This window comes from Oncorhynchus mykiss, chromosome Y (genome assembly GCF_013265735.2).
Source record: "Oncorhynchus mykiss isolate Arlee chromosome Y, USDA_OmykA_1.1, whole genome shotgun sequence".
Lineage (NCBI taxonomy): Eukaryota > Metazoa > Chordata > Actinopteri > Salmoniformes > Salmonidae > Oncorhynchus > Oncorhynchus mykiss.
The window spans coordinates 11,672,920-11,696,949 of record NC_048593.1 but is presented as its reverse complement, the minus strand read 5'-3'; the positions used below and the strand labels follow the sequence as shown (position 1 = coordinate 11,696,949).

Genomic DNA, 24,030 nt, shown 5'->3' with positions numbered 1-24,030 from the left:
TTTCATTTTCTTCCATACTGTTATAGTGTTCTTAACTATGAAGTTGTTAATGTTCTTAACTTTATCCTTAAAGAATATACACATAAAAAGTTTCTGGGGATGAGCATGCAGATCTTCAAGATGTAAGCATTATTCCTCATTAGTGCATTTAACTATATTTTATTTTATTTATCTGTTATTTTAAATGTCGCAAGTAAAAGCCCTGATTGGTGAGTTGATACAATTCCAAGTCTGGAAGGTTAAAACCACCCTCTGTAAAAGTTTGGTATTACCGAGAATAAATATAACAACTTTGGGAGCCATGCCATTCCGAAGAGTTTTATTCGACCTGTAAGATTTATGGGAATATTGTTCCATTTAATTATATCTGCTTTTATACTGTTAAGAAATGGGATAAAGTTGTCATTATATATTTGTTGTTTCTTGTCACTTACTAAGCATCCTAAGAATTTGATATTTTTTGTGGTACACTTAAAGGATTGCTGTAGATCATGAGTTAATATTTTTATTTTTCCTATTGCCATTATTTCATTGTTTTCCAAATTCATTTTATACCCTGAGATTTTTAAGTATTTGAAATGATTTTTTAGCAAGGAGGGCATTGAGTTTTCAATTATTGGTCAGGTATATCAGAAGATCATCTGAAAATAAGTTTAGTTTATATTCATGTTTACCAATACTGATACTAGTTCGTTTTGTGTCCTGTCTAATTCTTTCTGCAAGTGGTTAATTTGCCAGTGCAAACAGGAGGGGGGAGAGAGAACATCCCTGTCTTGTACCCCTTTCTAAAGCAATTTCATCAGATAATGTATTGTTTGTGTATATTTTTGCTTTAGGACATTTATATTATATTTTTATGAAATGTATTATTTCAGCTGGAAAGTTGAAGGCTTCCAAAGTGTTGAATAGAAATTCAATACAGTCAAAAGCCTTTTTGGCATCAACAGCCATTATTGATAAATCTATGTTAATATGTTGTGTATTGTATTAAACTGAAATATGTTCTTCTATTTGTTTGTAAATGTCTATTTTTAATAAAACCCTGTTTGATTGATATGTATCAAGTCTGGGACGACATTTGCCATTCTATTGCTTATGAGCTTTGTGGTTATTTTATTGTCACAACTGTTGTTTATTTGCGATTTATATAGCTTTTCATATAAGCTTTTAAAATGGCATTTATCTCATATATGTTTCTAATTGATGCATTTGTATCTTTAAAAATTATAACTGATTTGGCATGTATTCGTTTTGTGAGGGCTGCAAGATGTTTACCAGGTTTATTTGCCATTAAATAGTATGCTTTATTTGAGTTTAGCCTGTAGTTGTTATCGCTCTTCCAAAGTAAAAGATCATATTCCTGCTTAAATTCAGACATTTTAGGACATCCCGGCCAGCCAATCCCTTATGAGCTTTTTCTAAAATGGTGATTTATTTTTCTTTAATTTTAATTTCTAACTCAGATTAAAATTTTTCTGAGTAGGAGATTATTATTCCCCTAATGGATGCCTTAAAAGCGTCCCAGATTATATTGGGACGGCTTTTCTCTACTCTTTATGTCTACATTTTTTATTTTATATTTTGAAGATTCTCTCTGTTCATTCTCCATATTCCGCCGCTAACTTTATTTTATGTTGGTATAATTAAGTATGACACTGTCCTGATCTAATATGGCCAGCTGTTTTTAGTCAAAACTTTCGCGTTTTAACGTAAAATGTTTTTGTTGTACTGTATGTGCGTTTGTGGTTTTGTTTAATGTAGTGTTAGTGTATGTAAGTTGTTTTGTCTGAAATGTTGTTCCCCCTGCTGCTATTGGACCAGGTCTCTCTTGGAAAAGAGATGTTATCTCAATGACAAAAAATAAATAAAGGTTTAAAAAAATGTATAATATAAAAAATATATACTATATACTATATAATATATATAATATATATAATAAAAAATCCCCATCAATTTAAGCTAGAGATATCAGTCTCTAATTTAAGGCCTATGTTGGCCTTCCGCATCTGTGGCCGAGCTACAACTGTGCGTGTCGGACTCCTCTGAAGACGGTAATGCTGATGTGCCCACCTCTGTCTGTAGCGTCCGAACCGTTTGAGCTACAAACTCATCTGAAGGAAACCCATAGAAACGAATGGAAGTAGTTTTGTGCCAACAAAAATAAGGCGTTAAATATGTGTCCCAAATTTTTCTTAATATTTTCTGAGCTTTCTTATATCGCCTGGATATAGGACAGACACCTCAGAACCTTATTCCTTATGATAAAAAACTAAATGTTTTACCCCCTTTTCTCCCCAATTGGTAGTTAGTCCCATCGCTGCAACCGTACAGACTCAGGAGAGGCGAAGGTCATGCGTTCTCCGAAATACAACCTTGCCAAGCGGCACTGCTTCTTGACACACTGCTCACTTAACCAGGAAGCCAGCCCCACCAATGTGTCCGAGGAAACACTGTACTACTGGCGACTGTGTCAGCGTACATGCGCCCGGCCCGCCACTAGAGCGTGATGGGACAAGGACATCCCTGCCAGCCAAACGCTCCCCTAACCCAGACAACACTGGGCCAACTGTGCGTTGCCTCATGGGTCTCCAGGGTCATGGCCACCCGCGTTATAGCCCGGAATCGAACTCGGATCTGTAGTGACGGCTTAAGCACTGCAGTGCCTTAAACCGCTGCGCCACTCAGGAGGTCCCCTGTGACACATTTTTTGACTGTCTTTTTTGCCATTTATGAATGTGTTATACAATGCATTTCTATGGGCTCCAGTAGTAAAGGCCAAATTCGATATTTGATCATAAAATAAAAAGTGGGAAACCAAAATGGCTCCTTAAATTCCAAATCAAACAGCTAAATAATCCGTGGTATTACCATTTTAAAACAATTCCATATGTTAGCTTAGTACCCTTATTAAAAACTATATATATATATTTTGTTGTGAATTCTTGAAATCTTGTCCACATTCTGATTGTGCCGACATTTTCCAAAATATGTCTACACATGGTAATAAAATGTGTCTCGCATCCATCCATTGTGTCCGTTTTGTGAGCAGATTTTCTGGTACCTCCCCTTTATGCTAACTTTTTGACAGCTGTTTTTTTTTAATAATATGTATTTATTTATTTTAAGACACATATTGATGCCATAACTCAATGGTGCCACTTGTCAATGATTTTAGAAGGTGGGATCATGATTTAAACGGTTCCACTGTCCAGATCTGTCTACACTTAAGATTTCCAGACACGGTCTTTTAATCGTTTACACCTGTCAGAAAATGTGGTCACAAACAGAATGTGGATAAAATCAGGACAAAGCCAAAGGATGCATGTTAGAAAATGGGGCTAGAGAGGTAAAGAGCGAACATGGATGGATAGAGATCAGATTAGATGTAGTGTCAGAGATTAAACTACAGAATCTGTCCAGACCCCAGAATGGAACTAGGTTAGTCTTTAAAATTAGCCTTAGCCAACATCTGTTCTCTTTGTGTGCGGTAAGATACTTACTGCTGATTTGAGTGCTTACAAATGTGAACATTCCTGGGACCCATGACGCATGTCTGTTTCGGATTGTCTGCCTGTAGAGCTGTGTGTGTGTGTACATGTATGTGTGCGTGAGAAAGGGAGCGAAAGAGCGTGTTGGAGGAGACAATGCTCCCTTGTCCCGTCTGTCTCTCAGACATTGGAATGGAAAGAGGGAGACAGAAAGGGAGGAGAAAGAGAGCGGATAGAGGGGAAGAGAGGGCGGGAGACAAGAGCCCATGAGAGGCAGATCGAACAGACAGCTCTCTCTCCAAACCGTAATGTTGTGTAGACACAGTGATAGTGGGGCCCAATAACCCTCCACGGAACTAAGGCATACACAGCTGAAACGCTCTCTACAAAAGGACTTCTTTATTTCATACAAAGGAAGATCGTGATTGCAGTAATTTCCGTAATGGCAATAATAGTGTCACGTACACAAACATAGAAAAACAACAAATACAAAAATATTTTGCACTGTGTATCAGTTTGGAAGTAGAGCTAATCTTTGAATTACAATCTCGGTTGGACTCATTTTGTTTTCAAAACCACAATTGACCTTTTCAACAATTTTTTTAATATATTTTTTTTTACATCCGTCTGTTGCTCTCCATCTTATGTGACACAGAGCTTCTCTCTGTGTCATATGTCCATATACTACAATCAAACAGGTGATTTGTAGGGCACTGTATCTGTGGAGGGTGTAGTGAGGAAAGACACCAGAAAGACAGAGTGGGAGTGAGTGCTTCACCTGTGTCTGTCACACACTGGTCATTTCACCATGCATTTCACCCCAGTCAAGAAACCCAAGACACATGAACACATCTAAAAAAAAAACACATCTATTTTCATTTGTTTCCTAGTTTGTTCTAAAAGAGTCTGTGTTCGGTTTCGGGTTACGTGGTAAGAAAACGACGGCCACGTTGCAGCATATATGAGCGTTGAGGAAGAAAAGCTGTGGAAGTTAAGTAGACAAACAACGAGAAAGGCATGTGCAAAATTCACTCTGAGGCTGGAGGAGATTCCTGACCACTGTTTCCAACAGTCCAACAGTGGATTCTCTCCCTTTTCTTCTTCCTCTCTTCTCCTTGCTAGTCTTAGATGTGCCATGTAATGGTCATATGTATCAGAAGCTGGGTCTAGGCACTATCTGTTCATCCTGACCAGCAGAAAACCGCCATGTTGGTCAGACTGAGGCATCTCCTGGCCTCTCCACACAGTGTCTCTCGCAGCTGACATCCCTGTGTCTGTTAACATCAATGGACCCCATCCTGAGGAAACTAAGGATGAGTCGGCCATGTTGGTCCCACTTCAGGGGTCTGTAGCAGTGGCCATGTTGGATCCATCTGTAGGTGACTGGCTCCAGTAGGGGGCTATAATGGTGGCCATGTTGGATTCATCTGTATGTGTAGTTGCCTGTTTGCTCTGAGCAGGTCAGTGTTGTCCTCAGCGAGAGGGTCAGGGGTCGGGTCTCCTGACCTCCACAGCTCGGCTCTGGGTTAGGGTCAACCTGAGGAACACAGAGAGAGATTAGGCCAGTTTGACCTACAATACTGTGTATGTATGTACGTGCATGCGTGGTGTGTGTGTGTGTGCATCTGCGTGTGGGTGAGTGTACCTCGGAGTAGAGAGGTGGGGGCTGGAATCTGAACTCTGTGATGTAAGCTTGCAGCGTTCCCTGGCCCTCTTGGTTGACCTCTGAACCCTCACAGCGCTCCAGACAGCCTCGCCTCTGCTCCTCTGTCACCGCCAGGTCACTGTAGCTGGGGGGAGCTGTGAAAACACACACGACATGCAATTAACATGGGAGAACACACACACACAGTACACACACTCCACACACAGTACACACACACAGGTATATGTCGTACCCTCAGGTCTCTCTGGCCAGCTGACGGTACAACAGTAGCTGCTGATGCTGCTGGTTCGACTGGTGAATGCGTGGAGGGGGATGGTCCCTATCACCAACGGCAACGACAGAGACAGGTTCAACCCCCCAGGGATGTCCACATACACCTGAGAGGGGGAGAGATGGATATTATCTTATTTACGGCCCACATTTTGATGCACTAACTTTTACAATACAATACATGACAGGAAAGTACCTGCTAAACCGGTTAGATTTTAGGAGGTATTTGTTTATTTCATATTCTCCCATATTAACACATGTATTACCATATCAACTATACTATGTTTATTATCATTCTTCACCATCAGTGAGTACTCCACTCTAATGAGTGGACAGTCCAGGATGGATGGGGAGACCGGGGGTATGTGGAGCAGTTTTCCTTCCCAGCTCTGGCTCTTCCCCTGGGACAGGGTGTCCCCACGCAGGGCCGCCACCTGCTGCTGGAGCTGTCTAGCCTTGCCCTTAGCGAAGTAGGTCTGGGTCTGGCACAGCGCTGCCTTGGGCACCACCACCCTGGACGAACAGTTCTCCACCTCCGCAAAGATCTGGAGGGACTCACCTAAGAGAGGAGGAGAGGAGAAAAAGGCTGAGATGTGGGGGGGGGGGGGTGAGTATGGGACTGTGTGTGTGTGTGTGTGGTGTCCTGAGAATATCTCTCAGCGCAGTATTTATATCTGCAGTGCTGTATGTTCCCTCTGGGGTTTGAGCATGTTGTGTTGTGAAACATTGATATAGATTGAGATTGAGCGGAAATCATCATTAGCCAATCAGGTATTTCTCACCTGGTGTGTATCCTTTCCTCTCTATCTTGGCGCTGAGTGAGATGGGTCCTGAGGCACAGAACCAGCAACACAGGGTCTTGTCCTTAGTGCCAGCTTGAGGGGCCTATACACACAGAAATGGCAGTCACAAATTGCCCTGTGTGACAGCTTGTGTGTGTGTGTGTAGGGGGGGGGGGGGGTGTACACGTGGGACATTTTGTTTGTTCCCACAAGGTCAAATGCTATTTCTAGGTGGTTTAGGGTTAAGGTTAGAATTAGGTTTAGGAGCTAGGGTTAGGTTTAGGGTCAGGAACTAGGTTTAGGTTTAAGGTTAGGAGCTAGGGTTACGTTTAGGAGCTAGGGTTAGGTTTAGGAGCTAGGTTTAGGGTTAGGAGCTAGGTTTAGGGTTAGGAGCTAGGGTTAGGTTTTTTGGGTTAGGGTAATTGTACGGGTTAGGGGTTAGGGAAAATAAGATTTTGAATGGGACTGAATTGTGGGTCCCCATTTGAATTGTGTGTATTCCTCACCAGTAGCAGTGGTGTGTTGATGTCAATGTGTTCAAAGACAGTGAACTCTTTCTTGACTCTGACAGGCAGCAGCCATGGTCTGTAGAGCTCTGCTCTCACCCAGTACCTCACACTGCCATGCTTCCCTTCAAATGACGTGGCCAGGGGCCTGAGAGAGGGGGACGAGGGGAGAGAGGAAATTGGTTCATAGGATTAGACTTCTTACAGGTCTATCTTTAGATATGATTCCATATTTGGGTTTCGGATTTTATGTTATGGCTGTTATAGGTTTGTGTATGTCCATCTGTTACGTACATCTGTGGTAGCAGGAAGCTGAATGCGAACTCGTGTAATCCTGTGTTGAGAACAGTCAGGGCTTCCTCTGGACTGTCTTCATCTGAAACACAGGAGAACAAGATTCCAAATACCATACCTGACGCACACACACACCCAGTGTACACACGCATAGACACGCACCCACCATTTCATTTCATTGTATCATGTTGCGATTTCAAGTTGCCTAGTGCTTTCAAGTGCCTCAGTCCAAGGCAACACCAAGATAATAAATGCAGTAATAAATGTTGTACGACACATTAAAAAAAACACTGACACATAGAAAAGTACTTTATAGCACATACAACCCAGTCATTGTATTACATTTCAATATTACCCAGTCATGTCATCGATGCGTGAAATACAAAATGTCCATTAATCCATGAACATTTCAGACAGTACAAAGCGGAGAAGACACACCCAGGCAGAGGAAGCACGAATCCCCTTTCACTTCCTCAATCTACATGTCATCGATAAATGTTTATGTTGATGTGTGTATAGATCTGTTTCCTGCCACCTCGGCACTCCCGCATGTTATCTTGTCAGCAGAGAACATTGTGTGTGTGTGTGTGTGTGTGTGTAGAGAACATTGTGTGTGGGTGTGTGTGGTTGTCAAGTCACACCGGCAGAGTGAGGAGAGCAGGCGCATACCGGTATGAACCAGAATGAGCAGTGGATTTTCAGCCGGCTACTCCAACAGACACATTACTACTCGGCCTCCCATTGGAACAAAGCTAACCTGGTCCCGCCCCTCGACTAAGGCCCTTTATGAATGACCGTGTGCTCTGTTATACGGGAGGATGGAGAGACAGAAAGAAAAAGGGAACAGAGACAGGGAGCTATATACAGGGAGGAGGGAAAGAGAAAGGGAGGGAGAGACAGAGGGGGAGAGATTTCACCAAAAAACCCTCATGCCATGCAGCAGTAGAAGCAGCCATGTTATTCTCACAGACAAAACAGAGAGCCAGCAGAGATGGACTTTAGTATCTGAGGTAAATAAAGAGGGACTCGAGAGCAGGTACATTTACGCATCTTTATTAAAAAACCAACAGCATGTTTTATTTGACAAATTCATCAGAGGCAATCAATCAATCAACACACAGCATCAATGAGGGTTATTACAGTGCAACAAAAACTAGGAAAACATTAAAAAACGAATAAACACTTGCAAAAATGTCTAAAAACACGTTTTTGCTTTGTCATTATGGGGTAGATTGACGAGGAAAAACATTTATTCAATCAATTTTAGCTGTAACGTAACAAAATGTGGAAAAAAGTGAAGGGGTCTGAATACTTTCCGAATGCACTGTACTTCAACACCAAGTGAGATAAAAGCAGTGTAGCCGGCAGGCAGCTTTGGTCCAGGAGAGCTACAGCCCAGCACTAACACACCTGGGTCTACAGATGTAGGGTCTTAATTTGAGCCAGATTGCTACAACAGGAAAGTAATCCTGCAGCAACAGGAAATGTGAATTATTATATGGATCGTTATTCATTGACATTTCTTTGCCGGGATCAGTACAAGGGAAAATAAAGTCTGCAATGTCAACGTGGAAATTACAAACTTCAGAAGCCTTTTTACTTCAAATACGCTACAAATGTAAAATGTCCTGCATTGCACAGATGTACTATTTAAACCACAATTAGTCCAATAGGGTGAGTTAGTGTGGGCCTGGAACACAAGCCTACACAACATTTAGCTTTCCAGTTCAAATCTGTTGCACACCTCTGAGGTAAACAGATAATCAGCACATACATGACATCATTTACCAGCCAGCTACATACAGATTTAGGATCTTATTTTGAGCCAGGTTGCTACATCTGAAAACAATCCGGCAGCAACAGGAAATGCAAATTATTATGTGGATTATAATTAATATAAATTTTTTTGGTAGGGGTTGATACATTTGGTTCACAAGGGAAAATCAAGTCTGAAATTTCAAAGTGGAAATTACAAACTTCAGATTCCCTTTGAAACCTCAAATACACCAAAAGTAAAAACTGTCCTGCATTGCAGGAAGGTCCTCCTTCAAGACGGTGATCAAACGAAGATCCTACATCTGTAAGGAACCCTACCGATTAACGTTGTTTTCGTAAAGGCTATTCTGAATTTAGGGTACCGGTAGGTTCGGTGAGTCGCCGAGAAGACAACCAATCTTCTGCTGGAGGTCTTGGCGATGGTATATTGTGGTGGATACAATTGCTCTGGAGAAAATATTGCTTCAGCTCTCAGACATCACCCTGGCAACGACAGCCTGATTCGCCCACACAGAGGTGCATTTACTGTCCTAATTATGAGATAGGAACTTACTCTGCCATATATATGTTTGTATTGCTGTCTTATGTCAAGAGTGTATTTTTATTACGAGTGTATACTAACCATGGGATAGTTTTTCCTTCAAATCTCTTGGTGTTGTTATGCCCTGTAAAGATGCTGAATTAATCCTAGCTGTATCCGTTTACATGTCCCACTAGAACAGCTATTATGCAAATATCACTGGGACTGTTGTTATAGACTGAAACTGAACCTCAGCCTCAACCTCAGTACTACTGTAATTGTTGTAACATATCAATTACTTTATGAGGAAAGGCCTATGTATTTTTTAGGCAATATATATATATATATACTCGTTTTACAGTACACTATGGAAATGTAACAACAGCAAATTGATGACAAAATTGCATGCTTTCGAATTGTCATTTCCTCAGACGCAACGACGTCATCCCATATACACGTGGGAGTTCAGACCAATCAGAGGCGACAGAGGTCTGTCTCCCCCCGTGAGTCCCTCAGCCAGTTTGTGAACAGGTTTGAACCGCTTCTAACAAAGGGAGTAAACTTCAGGATGTTATCAGCGAAAGAATGTTCCTGATAAAATTGTACAACTTAAACAGTCATAAAACGTCGAAAATATTCCAACTTCAACCGCTTTCGGTTAGATTGGCCCAATCAAGGTCACATTCGGACTAAATTCTACGGTTTCTTCCCTCGCCACATAAAACGCAAAGGCGTTAACAACTTGTTATGACTGTTAAATCTGAATTAAAAAAAACAAATACTGTAGAATCTACATAAATTGTAATGTGTCACTATACAACATAAATATATGTCATATTTATGTTCCATCATGCGTTATTAAACAGACTAAATTGGACGAGGAAAACCTATGCGTTACACCAGGACTATCTGGTCGCATCAGGACCACTATCCCACCTGACTGAAAGAACTCATCAACGGGGGCACACATCATGACATTTGTTCCAATCAATGTGTGATGTGTGTGTTGTGCAGTTTATGTGAAATTGAACCCACCATCACTCGTAACTTACACATGGCGTAACCTATAACCACAGCAATGGCACTGCAGAGCTCCCTAACATGTCAGGAATCCGGTGATGTATAACCGTGTTCTATTTCTAGGTTATCCATTTATTTCAGAACAACCTGAACTAGGCCAACACTACCCATAAAGCCTACTCTCAAAATGTTGCCAACACATCTCTGTGAGAATGAGTGGTAATTATGATGTGGTTGTCCCTTACCTCTCTCCTCTCCTATTAACGTGTCGCTATGGTTTAAGTATTCCACCTCCTCGGTGTAATTCTGAGTGTAGGCAGTGTTGGCCCCAGCGTTGCGGGACTCTGTCCACCGCACCTTGGCTACTCCTCTGGCGGTTATGTTCAGCATTTTGACGCGAACCTCGCCTGCGACTTCGATGATCACCCTGCCGGATACCGAATCGCCACCGGAGTAAACGGGAACATTGTTGTCGTTGAGATAGTCGAAGCAGACGGCTAATGTCTTCACCTTGCCCAGCACCATGGTGTTAGAGAAAGAGCGTATAAGAAGTCATCTAGAAATCCCCACACACACCACCCACGGCCACTCTATTGCCCAGCATAGAGGCTGCGCCCTGCGGGCTGGGTCAGTGGTCCTCTCGCTGGCGGTTCGTATGTGTGTGTGAGCGGTAACAGTGGCTGGTAGCTCCTCGCATCCTCCCAGTGCGAGCCTTTGTAATGTGTCCTCCGCTTTCTAGTATGAGCTAGTGATTGGTCGTTCGCGAATTAACGACTCGTTTTGAACGGATCTTTTTGGTGAACGTCGGGAACCAAATCGCATGTGTGAAAGAGCCGTTCATTTGGCTCCCTGATTTGCATAGGCCTAGAGCTAGGCTATAGGCTACTGCTTTTTGAACGATTATCTGTAGATACGTTATAAAAACATTGTCGGAAGATGGTAATTCCTCCTTGCAGGAACAAAAGGTCCAAGTGACGAGAGAGCCTCATTATGGTCCACACTTTATTTTTGCATTGTGTAAAAAAACAACACCAGCGAGCTAATTTCGTCAGTTAAAAATGTATTTGAACTCACAGTTTAGACATCTTCTATTGTTCATGGTTTTTCATACATGTTTAACGAAGAGCTGTTTGGGAGCCATCTGAACGGCTCTTTTAGGTGAATGGAGCCAACATTTCCGGTTCATCGAAAAAATACATGATGTGCAGTCCAAAAGACACACTCTATCCCCTCTGCCCTCAAATTAAGTGGACACTTCTGATTACGTTTCATGACGTCTGACGAGAATACGCTTAAGGGGCGAGGGAGGAAGGAATTCATTTTAAATGGACCACCATAGGCCGGAAATTCGTCACTCTTTCATCCCGCGATGATTGCCCCCCCCCCCCCAACCCAACCCCTCTTTTTACCCAGCCGCTACTCTGTTTATCATATATGCATAGTCACTTTAACTATACATTCATGTACATACTACCTCAATCAGCCTGACTAACCGGTGTCTGTATGTAGCCGCGCTACTTTTATAGCCTCCTAACTGTATATAACCTGTCTTTTTACTGTTGTTTTATTTATTTACTTACCTATTCACCTAATATCTTTTTTTGCACTATTGGTTAGAGCCTGTAAGTAACCATTTCACAAATAAACTTTGATTTGATTTGATTGTGTTTTCAGACACTAGTAGCTTGTAGGTGCTTTATATGCGCTACAGTCAATTATGAGTGCACGTCTACTTACATTAAATATAGAATTATTCATTTACGTTTTCATGTTCATAAGGAACATTTTTTATTTACAATTTCCAAAAGATAACAAAAAAAAAACATATTTACATTTCATGATAGGTGTTTGTGCCAACATGTGCATTAGTAGCACACTTTCGAACTTATTTGCATTCATTTTTATTTACACTTGTATGTTGACTTCTCCCTTGATGTTGTTTTTTAAGTTTTCACTGACCTTTTCTTAGCGGATGTACAATCGTCGCGAATTGAATTATGGGGAGTTTCAGGCCCCAGAGTGAACATAATTGTACAGTCGCAGAGCCGACTAAAAACGAGGGCTGAGGGGCATACGTTGCAAACTTCCCTTGCTTGGCTAATCATTTGGACCGCCCTCCAAGATGGCCACTGGATTTCCCCAAGGGCATAAAGCGAGGGTAAGTGGATGTGGGTGTGTCTTTTAAGTGTTTGGACCACCGCCTTGGAATTCCCATGCTGCAACCTGGACTCAGGTATAGATGTAACATAGTAAATGTAAATCCAGACATGCCAATTAGTAAAATATCTAATGTTTTGTATGGTATGTATTAATTTGTCAATCTCCATCATCCATTTCACATGATATGTTACAAAATACAATTTGTATGATCTGTGAAGAATTGTAATTTGTACAATATGTTAAGAAATCGTAAAAAGGTATATATGTTACGAATTCCAATTTGTTGTGGCTAACATTAACTAGGTAGCGAATGCTAACGTGCGCTAGGTAGCTAACCGTAGCTAGGCTAGGGTTAAGGTTAGGAGTTAGGTTAGGGGAAGGGTTAGCTAATGCTAAGTACTGTAGTTGCAAAGTAGGTCAAAAGTAGTAAGAAGTTGCAAAGTTGCTAATTTGGCAAAATGTTAAAGTTGTCCATGATGAGCTTCAAACATGCAACCTTTGGGTTACTAGATGTTTGCGTTATACGCTTACCCATCCACCCTGACCAACCACCGTACTTTAATTTTTGCCTTAACTAACCTTCTGTCTCCTGTAACCATAACATACTGTACTAATTTTAGGGTCTTGGATTTGCTTTTACTATGTTTCGTCTACTCTATGAGACCAGGCTGCATCACTAGTATGAGCCTCCAGGTCTCAAAACTCTTAAAGAGAAACTGCCCCTAAAAAGTAACTCATCCCTTTGAAAACAGCCTATGTGGCATCAAAATGAGTCAGAAACATTTATTCTAGTGCCAAAATTGACTACAAAGTTTAAATAGGATAATTTGACATGAAGTCAGTCTCATCTGAAAAGGAGTTTGGAACCTCAGTTGAGTCACAACGAGTAAATTAATGTTGCGTTTTAATTACAAATATGTCAACAAATCATGCCCCCTTTTGGCAAGAGCCATGCGCAAATCAATTTGAGGGGGATTATTTGAAATACTCTTTGAAGAGGTATGGTTTCAAGTGTCTTTTGAAGATGGGCAAGGACTTCTGCTGTCCTAGTTGATGCGAGCTTCAACTGGAAGCCAGTGGAATGTGCGGAGTAGTGGGGTGACATTGGAGAACTTGGGAATGTTTAATTTATCTAACGACGTCAGATATCGTTATTGCTGCTTATGTAGCTAGGTACCTAACTTTTGATTAGGCAAGGCAGGCTAGATAACGTTTTAGGTAATGTTAGCATAGCTAGCTAGCTAACTACCGCATTACAATTTAGGTCTTATAGCTCAAACAAGTGTATTGTCTATACTGCTGGTTATGTAACGCTATTATTGATAATGCTGCGGGTTGGGTCAGTGGTCTTCTCGCTGGCGGTTCGTATGTGTGTCAGCGGTAGCTCCTCGCATCCTCCCAGTGCGATCCTTTCTAATGTGTCCTCTGCTTTCTAGTATGAGCTAGTGATTGGTCGTTCGCGAATTAACGACTCGTTTTGAACAGATATTTTTGGTGAACGTCGGGAACCAAATCGCATGTGTGAAAGAGCCGTTCATTTGGCTCCCTGATTTGCATAGGCCTAGAGCTAGGCTATAGGCTACTGCTTTTTGAACGATTATCTGTAGATACGTTATAAAAACATTGTCGGAAGATGGTAATTCCTCATTGCAGGAACAAAAGGTCCAAGTGACGAGAGAGCCTCATTATGGTCCACACTTTATTTTTGCATTGTGTTAAAAAAAAAACACCAGCGAGCTAATTTCGTCAGTTAAAAATGTATTTGAACTCACAGCTTAGACATCTGCAAATTTTCATGGTTTTTCATACATGTTTAAGCACTACTGAACGAAGAGCTGTTTGAGAGCCATCTGAACGGCTCTTTTAGGTGAATGGAGCCAACATTTCCGGTTCATCGAAAAAAGACATGGGTTACGGTCCAAACACGTAAAAGACACACCCTATCCCCTCAGCCCTCAAATTAAGTAGACACTTCTGATGACATTTCATGACGTCTGACGAGTATGTACTTGCAGGGCAAGGGGCGAGGGAGGAAGGAATGAATTTTAAATGGATCACCCTTGGCCGGAAATTCATCACTCCTTCATCCCTCGATGATTGTGTTTTCAGCCTTTCAGTAGCTCGTGGGTGCTTTTATATGCGCTACAGTCAATTATGAGTGCATGTCTACTTATATTAAATATTTAATTATTAATATACACTTACTGTATGATTGCTAGCAAATTAATTAGCTAACTAACGTTAGCCTGCCTAGCTGGAACTTCTGAAGAAGGAACATGTTTTATTTCTACAATTTCCAAAAGATAACCAAACAAAAACATATTTACATTTCATGATAGGTGTTTGTGCCAACATGTGCATTAGTAGCACACTTTCGAACTTATTTGCATTCATTTTTATTTACACTTGTATGTTGACTTCTCCCTTGATGTTGTTTTTTAAGTTTTCACTGACTTTTCTTAGCGGATGTACAATCGTCACGAATTGAATTATGGGGAGTTCCAGGCCCCGGAGTGAACATAATTGTACAATCGCAGAGCTTACGTTGCAAACTTCCCTTGCTTGGCTAATCATTTGGACCGCCCTCCAAGATGGCGACAGGATTCCCTTAAGTGGATGTGGGTGTGTCTTTCAAGTGTTTGGACCGCTACCTTGGAATTCCCATGCTGCAACCTGGACTCAGGTATAGATGTAACATAGTAAATGTAAATCCGGGACATGCCAATTTGTAAAATATCTAATGTTTTGTATGGTATGTATTAATTTGTCAATCTCCATCATCCATTTCGTATGATATGTTACAAATTACAATTTGTACAATATGTTACAAAATCGAAAAACATATATATTACAAATTCCAATTAGTTTTGGCCAACATTAACTAGGTAGCGAACGCTAACGTTCACTAGGTGGCTAACCGTAGCTAGGCTAAGGTTTATGGTTAGGGTTAGGAGTTAGGTTAGGGGAAGGGTTAGCTAATGCTAAGTAGCTGCAAAGTCGGTAAAAAGTAGTAAGAAGTTGCTAATTAGGCAAAATCCTAAAGTTGTCTATGATGAGCTTCAAACATGCAACTTTTGGGTTACTAGATGTTCGCGTTATACGCTTACCCATCCACCCTGACCAACCACCGTGCTTTCATTTTTGCCTTAACTAACCTTCTGTCTTATGTAACCATACCAAACATAACATATTGTACTCATTTGAGGATCTTAGATTCAACTTTCACATTTACCACTACCCCAGGAATCACTCCTTTCAATGGAGCCCTTTTCTTGAGAGCAAAACAATTCAAATCTCTTGTCCCCCTTTGTTTAACACGGAGCGCCTGCTCCCCCTGACCCAATCTGGCAGTACAGTCAGTCTACATCTGTAAAGCATAGAATTAGAGTTTCCACTAGTTGCCACAGCCAAAAAGTCAAAATTGGCTATATCGTAAAAATGAATGAAAACATACATTTGCTTTTTGGTCTTAATTTAAGGTTGGGGTTGGGCATAAGGTTTGCAGTGTGGTTAGGGTTAGGGTTTAAAATCACATTTTAACAAGATCAATTGTAGAAATAGGCAGCCTTTGTGACATTTTTGCTGTCGTAACTAGTGACTAGCTAGCATTAGCTTGACCCGAGTTACTGCCCCGATGACACAGATGGCTTCATCAACAATGGTAATGTGTGTTATGTGAAAACTTGTATTAAAAAATACCCAGTTTGATCAACTAGTAGATTAATTACCCAGCCAAGCAGATACAAATAGGAGAGTCATTTTGGTTGTGAAGTGCATTAACAAAAAGCTTTGTCCTTTCTTTATAACAAAATGCAATTTACCGCTGTCTATTGTATCACCTTGTCACATGCCTTCCCAGTTAATAATACCTCATAAGATGAGGAAGTGCTTTCTTTATGAGGATTGCCTGCTGCAGTGGTTCGAGAGATGTCCAGCTAGCATGCCGAACATGCAACATAGAGAAGACCAGCAAGGGGAGGCTCAGCTTCACGCAGACATGCCCTCGCTGTGAGCACTCCTATAAATGGAACAGGGGGTAAAAATTGAATCAGGTTGGTGACATTTGACCGGGTTAAAGGTCAAAACAGTTTCACCTTCATAACCTAGCCTGGTGGAAACAGGCTTATAGCTGTGTTAACCATTCTATTTTACTTCAGATATCAAATCAATTGAAGTTTTATTAGTCACATGTGCCGAATACAACACCTTATAGTGAAATGCTTACTTACAAGCCCCTAACCAACAATGCAGTTTAAAAAATATGAATAAGAATAAGAAATAAAACTAACAGGTAGATAAAGAGCAGCAGTAAAATATCAATAGCAAGAATATATACAGGGGGTACTGGTACAGAGTCAATGTTCGGGGGCACCGGTTAGTCAAGGTAAATGGGGATAACATGTACATGAAGGTAGAGTTATTAAAGTGACTATGCATAGATAATAAAAGACTAGCAGCAGCGTAAAAGAGGGGGGGACAATGCAAATAGTCTGGGTAGCCATTTGATTAGATGTTCAGAAGTCTTATGGCTTGGGGGTAGAAGCTGTTTAGAAGCCTCTTGGACCTAGACTTGGCGCTCCGCTACTGCTTGTCGTGCGGTATCAGAGAGAACAGTCTATGGCAGGAAGCTTGGCCCCAGTGATGTACTGGGCCGAACGCACTACCCTCTGTAGTGCCTTGCAGTCGGAGGCCGAGCAGTTGCCATACCAGGCAGTGATGCAACCAGTCAGGATGCTATCAATGTTGCAGCTGTAGAACCTTTTGAGGATCACAACTCTTCTCAGTCTCCTGAGGGGGAATAGGTTTTTTCAAGCCATTTCACAACTGTCTTGGTGTGTTTGGACCATGTCAGTTTGTTGGTGATGTGAACACCAAGGAACTTGACGCTCTCAACCTACTCCACTACAGCCCCGTCGATGAGAATGGGGTGTGCTCGGTCCTCCTTTTCCTGTACTCCACTATCATCTCCTTTGTCTTGATTACGCTGAGGTTGTTGTCCTGGCACCACAGGACCAGGTCTCTGACCTCCTCCATATAGGTTGTCTTGTCATTGCTGGTGATCAGGCCTACCACTGTTGTGTCATCGGCAAACTTAATGATGGTGTTGGAGTCGTGCCTGGCCATACAGTCATGAGTGAACAGGGAGTTCAGGAGGGGACTGAGCACGCAATCCTGTGGGGCCCCTGTGTTGAGGATCAGCGTGGTGGATGTGTTGTTACTTACCCTTACCACCTAGGAATGGCCCGTCAGGAAGTCCAGGATCCAGTTGCAGAGGGAGGTGTTTAGTCCCAGGGTCCTTAGCTTATTGATGAGCTTTGAGGGCACTATGGTGTTGAAAGCTGAGCTGTTGTCAATGAATAGAATTCTCACATAGGTGTTCCTTTTGTCCAGGTGGGAAAGGGCAGTGTGGAGTGCAATGGAGATTGCATAATCTGTGGATCTGTTGGGGCGGTATGCAAATTGGAGTGGGTCTAGGGTTTCTGGGATAATGGTGTTGATATGAGCCATGACTAGCGTTTCAAAGCACCTCATGGCTACAGACGTGAGTGCTACGGGTCGGTATTCATTTAGGCAGGTTACCTTAGTGTTCTTGGGCACAGGGACTATGATGGTCTGCTTAAACATGTTGGTATTACAGACTCGGTCAGTAATGCAATATGTTTGTTGTGCACTCACTCATAGCACTTTTTGGGGGGATACATTACTGTATTGTCTTCAAGATTGATAAGGTAAGTAAATACATGTATTATTCTCATAAATGTAGCCCATACATTCATTCTTTGTAACAATTAATCTTCCATTGCTTTAATAAGTTCTTATGGCTGAGATCCCACTAACGGGATTGATATGACAACAGCCAGTAAAAGTGCAGGGCGCCAAATTCAAAACAACATAAATCTCATAATAAAATTCCTCAAACATACAAGTATTTTACACCATTTTAAACATACACTTCTTGTTAATCCCACCACAGTGTCCGATTTCAAATAGGCTTTATGGCGAAAGCACCACAAGGGATTATGTTAGGTGAGTGCCTATTCACAGAAAAACAGCCATTTTTCCAGCCAAAGAGAGGAGTCACAAAAAGCAGAAATAGATATAAATTAATCACTAACCTTTGATCTTCATCAGATGACACTCATAGGACTTCATGTTACACAATGCATGTATGTTTTGTTCTATAAAGTTCATATTTATATACAAAAAATCTCAGTATACATTGGCGCGTTATGTTTAGTAGTTCCAAAAACATCCAGTGATTTTGCAGAGAGCCACATCAATTTACAGAAATCCTCATCATAAATTCTGTGTTATGCATGGAACTTTAGATAAACTTCTCTTTCATGTAACCGCTGTGTCAGATTTAAAAAAAGCTTTACCGAAAAAGCACACCATGCAATAATCTGAGTTCAGCGCTCAGAGACCAAAACAAGCCAAACAGATATCCACCATGTTGTGTAGTCAAAAGAAGTCAGAAATAGCATTATTAATATTCACTTACTTTTGAAGATCTTCATCAGAATGCACTCCCAGGAATCCGAGTTCCACAATAAATGTTTGATTTGTTCGATAAAGTTCATAATTTATGTCCAAATACCTCCTTTGTGCTAGCGCGTTGAGCCCAGTAATCCAAATTCATGACGCACGAGCAGACGAAAAGTAAAAAAGTATCATTGCAGTCCGTAGAAACATGTCAAACGAAATATTGAATCAATCTTTAGGATGTTTTTAACATAAATCTTCAATAATGTTCCAACTGGAGAATTCCTTTGTCTGTAGTTATGCAACAGAACGCAAGCTAACTTTCACGTGACCGCGCATGGTCAGCTCATGGCACTCTGCCAGACTTCTGACTCATTCCCTTCTCATTCCCCCCTCCTTCACAGTAGAAGCCTCAAACAAGGTTCTAAAGACTGTTGACATCTAGTGGAAGCCTTAGGAAGTGCAATATGGCCAATATCCCACTGTATCTTCAATAGGGAATGAGTTGAAAAACTACAAACCTCAGATTTCCCACATCCTGGTTGGATTTTTCCAGGTCTTTGCCTGCCATATGAGTGCTGTTATACTCACAGACATTTTTCAAACAGTTTTAGAAACTTCAGAGGGTTTTCTATCCAAATACAGTGCCTTGCGAAAGTATTCGGCCCCCTTGAACTTTGCGACCTTTTGCCACATTTCAGGTTTCAAACATAAATATATAAAACTGTATTTTTTTGTGAAGAATCAACAACAAGTGGGACACAATCATGAAGTGGATCGACATTTATTGGATATTTCAAACTTTTTTAACAAATCAAAAACTAAAAAATTGGGCGTGCAAAATTATTCAGCCCCTTTACTTTCAGTGCAGCAAACTCTCTCCAGAAGTTCAGTGAGGATCTCTGAATGATCCAATGTTGACCTAAATGACTAATGATGATAAATACAATCCACCTGTGTGTAATCAAGTCTCCGTATAAATACACCTGCACTGTGATAGTCTCAGAGGTCCGTTAAAAGCGCAGAGAGCATCATGAAGAACAAGGAACACACCAGGCAGGTCCGAGATACTGTTGTGAAGAAGTTTAAAGCCGGATTTGGATACAAAAAGATTTCCCAAGCTTTAAACATCCCAAGGAGCACTATGCAAGCAATAATATTGAAATGGAAGGAGTATCAGACCACTGCAAATCTACCAAGACCTGGCCGTCCCTCTAAACTTTCAGCTCATACAAGGAGAAGACTGATCAGAGATGCAGCCAAGAGGCCCATGATCACTCTGGATGAACTGCAGAGATCTACAGCTGAGGTGGGAGACTCTGTCCATAGGACAACAATCAGTCGTATATTGCACATATCTGGCCTTTATGGAAGAGTGGCAAGAAGAAAGCCATTTCTTAAAGATATCCATACAAAGTGTTGTTTAAAGTTTGCCACAAGCTACCTGGGAGACACACCAAACATGTGGAAGAAGGTGCTCTGGTCAGATGGAACCAAAATTGAACTTTTTGGCAACAATGCAAAACGTTATGTTTGGCGTAAAAGCAACACAGCTGAACACACCATACCCACTGTCAAACATGGTGGTTGCAGCATCATTGTTTGGGCCTGCTTTTCTTCAGCAGGGACAGGGAAGATGGTTAAAATTGATGGGAAGATGGATGGAGCCAAATACAGGACCATTCTGGAAGAAAACCTGATGGAGTCTGCAAAAGACCTGAGACTGGGACGGAGATTTGTCTTCCAACAAGACAATGATCCAAAACATAAAGCAAAATCTACAATGGAATGGTTCAATAATAAACATATCCAGGTGTTAGAATGGCCAAGTCAAAGTCCAGACCTGAATCCAATCGAGAATCTGTGGAAAGAACTGAAAACTGCTGTTCACAAATGCTCTCCATCCAAGCTCACTGAGCTCGAGCTGTTTTGCAAGGAGGAATGGGAAAAAATGTCAGTCTCTCGATGTGCAAAACTGATAGAGACATACCCCAAGCGACTTACAGCTGTAATCGCAGCAAAAGGTGGCGCTACAAAGTATTAACTTAAGGGGGCTGAATAATTTTGCACGCCCAATTTTTCAGTTTTTGATTTGTTAAAAAAGTTTGAAATATCCAATAAATGTCGTTCCACTTCATGATTGTGTCCCACTTGTTGTTGATTCTTCACAAAAAAATACAGTTTTATATCTTTATGTTTGAAGCCTGAAATGTGGCAAAAGGTCGCAAAGTTCAAGAGGGCCGAATACTTTCGCAAGGCACTGTATACTAATCATATGCATATTTTAGCTTCTGGGACTGAGTAGCAGGCAGTTTACTCTGGGCACCTTATTCATCCAAGCTACTCAATACTGCCCCCAACCATAAGAAGTTTTAAAAACTAGTAGCTAGCTCATCTTGATTAAAAAATCTGTATATATTGCAGAAAAATCAGTATACATACAAACAGACAATGATAACATATGCTAGGGGGTACAACAAATGACAGATTATACAAAGATCTTAAAAAAACACATTGTTTTAACAGCTTTTTTTTAGTAGAATGTTGAATGGTATTGATGTACTGCTCGAATTCCTTATAGAAAACACGGAGAGTGGTTTTTTATTAGTGAATTTACCTTTATGTAAAATAGTTTTTCTTTATCCTTATTATAGTTAAGGAAACCGAGCAGAACATTCTCCCATTACAAACAAAAGTCCACCAAGAATATTAACGATTATAAAACTGTGAATATCTTTCCATAATTTGTTTTACATGTAAGACAATGCCAAAACCAATGTGAAACTGTTTCTGTATGCTCAACACAAAAAGTATAGTTATTGTTAATGTATTTTTTTTTAAAGTTTCTTTAGGTAAATGATTCACAGGGTAATACTTCTGGATCATTCTGAAAGAGACCTCTTTGACCTTGTTAACAAGCAGGTATTTGTGTGGTAATAACCAGACTTTTTTTCCAACAGACATTATTGACAAATGTATTCCAGTAAGTTGTGACATAAGGAATGGATACAATATCCCTTTGAAATAAAGCACGTATAGATCTGTTGTTCTGAGGGAGCAAGGAGAAACACGTTTTTCCTATTAGTGAGTCAACTGGATTAAGTAAGGGTAAGTCAAGAAGGTGAGGTCTGGCTACACCTCTAAACAACATGAGAGTTCCAGATGGAATGGCATCAAAGACTATGGCCAACTCTCTAGGTGTAACAGAGATATTGTAACGAGATAAAAATTCCTTATAATTGAGTAACAATCCTTCTGCATTAAAAAGTTGACTCACCAGCAGGATATGATTACTGAACCAGTTCTTAAAAAATAAAGGCTTGTTTCTATACAAAAGATCCTTATTGTTCCAAATGAAATACCTATTGTTAAGGGAATTTTTATCAATAATGACTAATTATGTATACATTTCAATCAGGACTGACTAATCAGAATACTATTATGTTACTGTATATGTATGAATTTTCTTTTTAATCCTAGTACTGAATATAATGTGTGTAAATATAATCAAGAATTAGAACAATGACTGTCTGTTCCTTGGTAGAAATGAATGAACTATATCGCCAGACTGGCTAGAATGCTTATCTACACAGGCTGACCTTGGCTCTAGACGATGTGGGAAGGCTTGAGAACTATACAGCCTTTGGACCAGTGTCAAGAAGAGACGGAACAGTTTAGAAAACGCTGACGTCATTTTCAGTTTATAACCTGTGATAAAATGTATCATGGGCAGTATTCACGAGAATAAACACAGCTGGTTGATTTCAAAGACTGGTCTCTGTCCATTTTATACAAATAAGGGTTTTACAAATTCTTATGAATTGACAGTGTTTAATTTGAATTTTAATTGGGTATTAAAACATGTTACATTCCTGTAACACCTATGCAGGGATTTTTTTCTCTCAATATATGAACGACCACGCTAAGACTACTTGTCTATGAAGAGCAGATCATTTTGAATTTTATCAATGTTAAACTCAGCAAAAAAAGAAACGTCCTCTCACTGTCAACTACGTTTATTTTCAGCAAACTGAACAGGTGTAAATATTTGTATGAACATAAAAAGATTCAACAACAGAGACAAACTGAACAAGTTCCACAGACGTGACTAACAGAAATGGAATAATGTGTTCCTGAACAAGGGATGAGGGGTCACAATCAAAAGTAACAGTCAGTATCTAGTGTGGCCACCAGTTGCATTAAGTACTGCAGTGCATCTCCTCCTCATGGACTGCACCAGATTTGCTAGTTCTTGCTGTGAGATGAGATATTGACAAATCTTCCACCAAGGCACCTGCAAGCTCCCGGACATTTCTGGGGGGAATGGCCCAAGTGCTCACCCTCCGATCTAACAGGTCCCAGACGTGCTCAATGGGAATGAGATCCGGGCTCTTCGCTGGCCACGGCAGCGACCCTCCACCTCCAAATCAATCCCGCTCCAGAGTACAGGCCTCGGTGTAATGCTCATTCCTTTGACGATAAATGCGAATCCGACCATCACCCCTGGTGAGACAAAACCGCAATTTGTCAGTGAAAATACGTTTTTGCCAGTATTGTCTGGTCCAGCGACGGTGGGTTTGTGCCTACAGGAGACGTTGTTGCCGGTGATGTAAGGAATGTCCTCACCAGACAACAGGCCTACAAGCCCTCAATCCAGCCTCTCTCAGCCTATTGCGGACAGTCTGAGCACTGATGGAGGGATTGTGCTTTCCTGGTGTAACTTGGGCAGTTGTTGTTGCCATCCTGTACCTGTGCCGCAGGTGTGATGTTCAGATGTACCGATCCTGTGCAGGTGTTTTTACACGTGGTCTGCCACTGCGAGGACGATCAGCTGTCCGTCCTGTCTCCCCGTAGCGATGTCTTAGGCGTGTCACAGTACGGACATTGCAATTTATTGCCCTGGCCACATCTGCAGTCCTCATGCCTCCTTGCAGCATGCGTAAGGCACATTCACACAGATGAGCAGGGACCCTGGGTATCATTATTTTGGTGTTTTTCAGAGTCAGTGGAATGGCCTCTTTAGTATCCTAAGTTTTCATAACTGTGACCTTAATTGCCTACCGTC

The 24,030-nt window shown here is 41.1% G+C and overlaps 1 protein-coding gene across 3 annotated transcripts; it reads right to left on the bottom strand.

Annotated features, from left to right (window-relative positions):
- Positions 1-3,870: 3,870 nt before the first annotated feature.
- On the bottom strand, positions 3,871-11,600 carry arrdc3b (arrestin domain containing 3b). 3 transcript variants are annotated; one of them, XM_021590627.2, is made up of 8 exons: positions 11,397-11,600; positions 7,007-7,088; positions 6,713-6,860; positions 6,207-6,309; positions 5,727-5,983; positions 5,387-5,531; positions 5,134-5,288; positions 3,871-5,025 (listed from the first exon to the last, which is right to left on the bottom strand). In XM_021590627.2, the coding sequence occupies exons 1-8, from the start codon at positions 11,419-11,421 to the stop codon at positions 4,912-4,914; spliced, it is 1,029 nt and encodes a 342-aa protein (XP_021446302.2). In that variant the 5' UTR covers positions 11,422-11,600; the 3' UTR covers positions 3,871-4,911. The 3 variants fall into 3 exon arrangements, with proteins under 3 accessions (XP_021446302.2, XP_021446301.1, XP_021446303.1); XM_021590626.2 differs by lacking the exon at positions 11,397-11,600 and adding an exon at positions 10,568-11,335; XM_021590628.2 differs by lacking the exon at positions 11,397-11,600 and adding an exon at positions 7,362-10,419.
- Between the last annotated feature and the right edge of the window lie 12,430 nt (positions 11,601-24,030).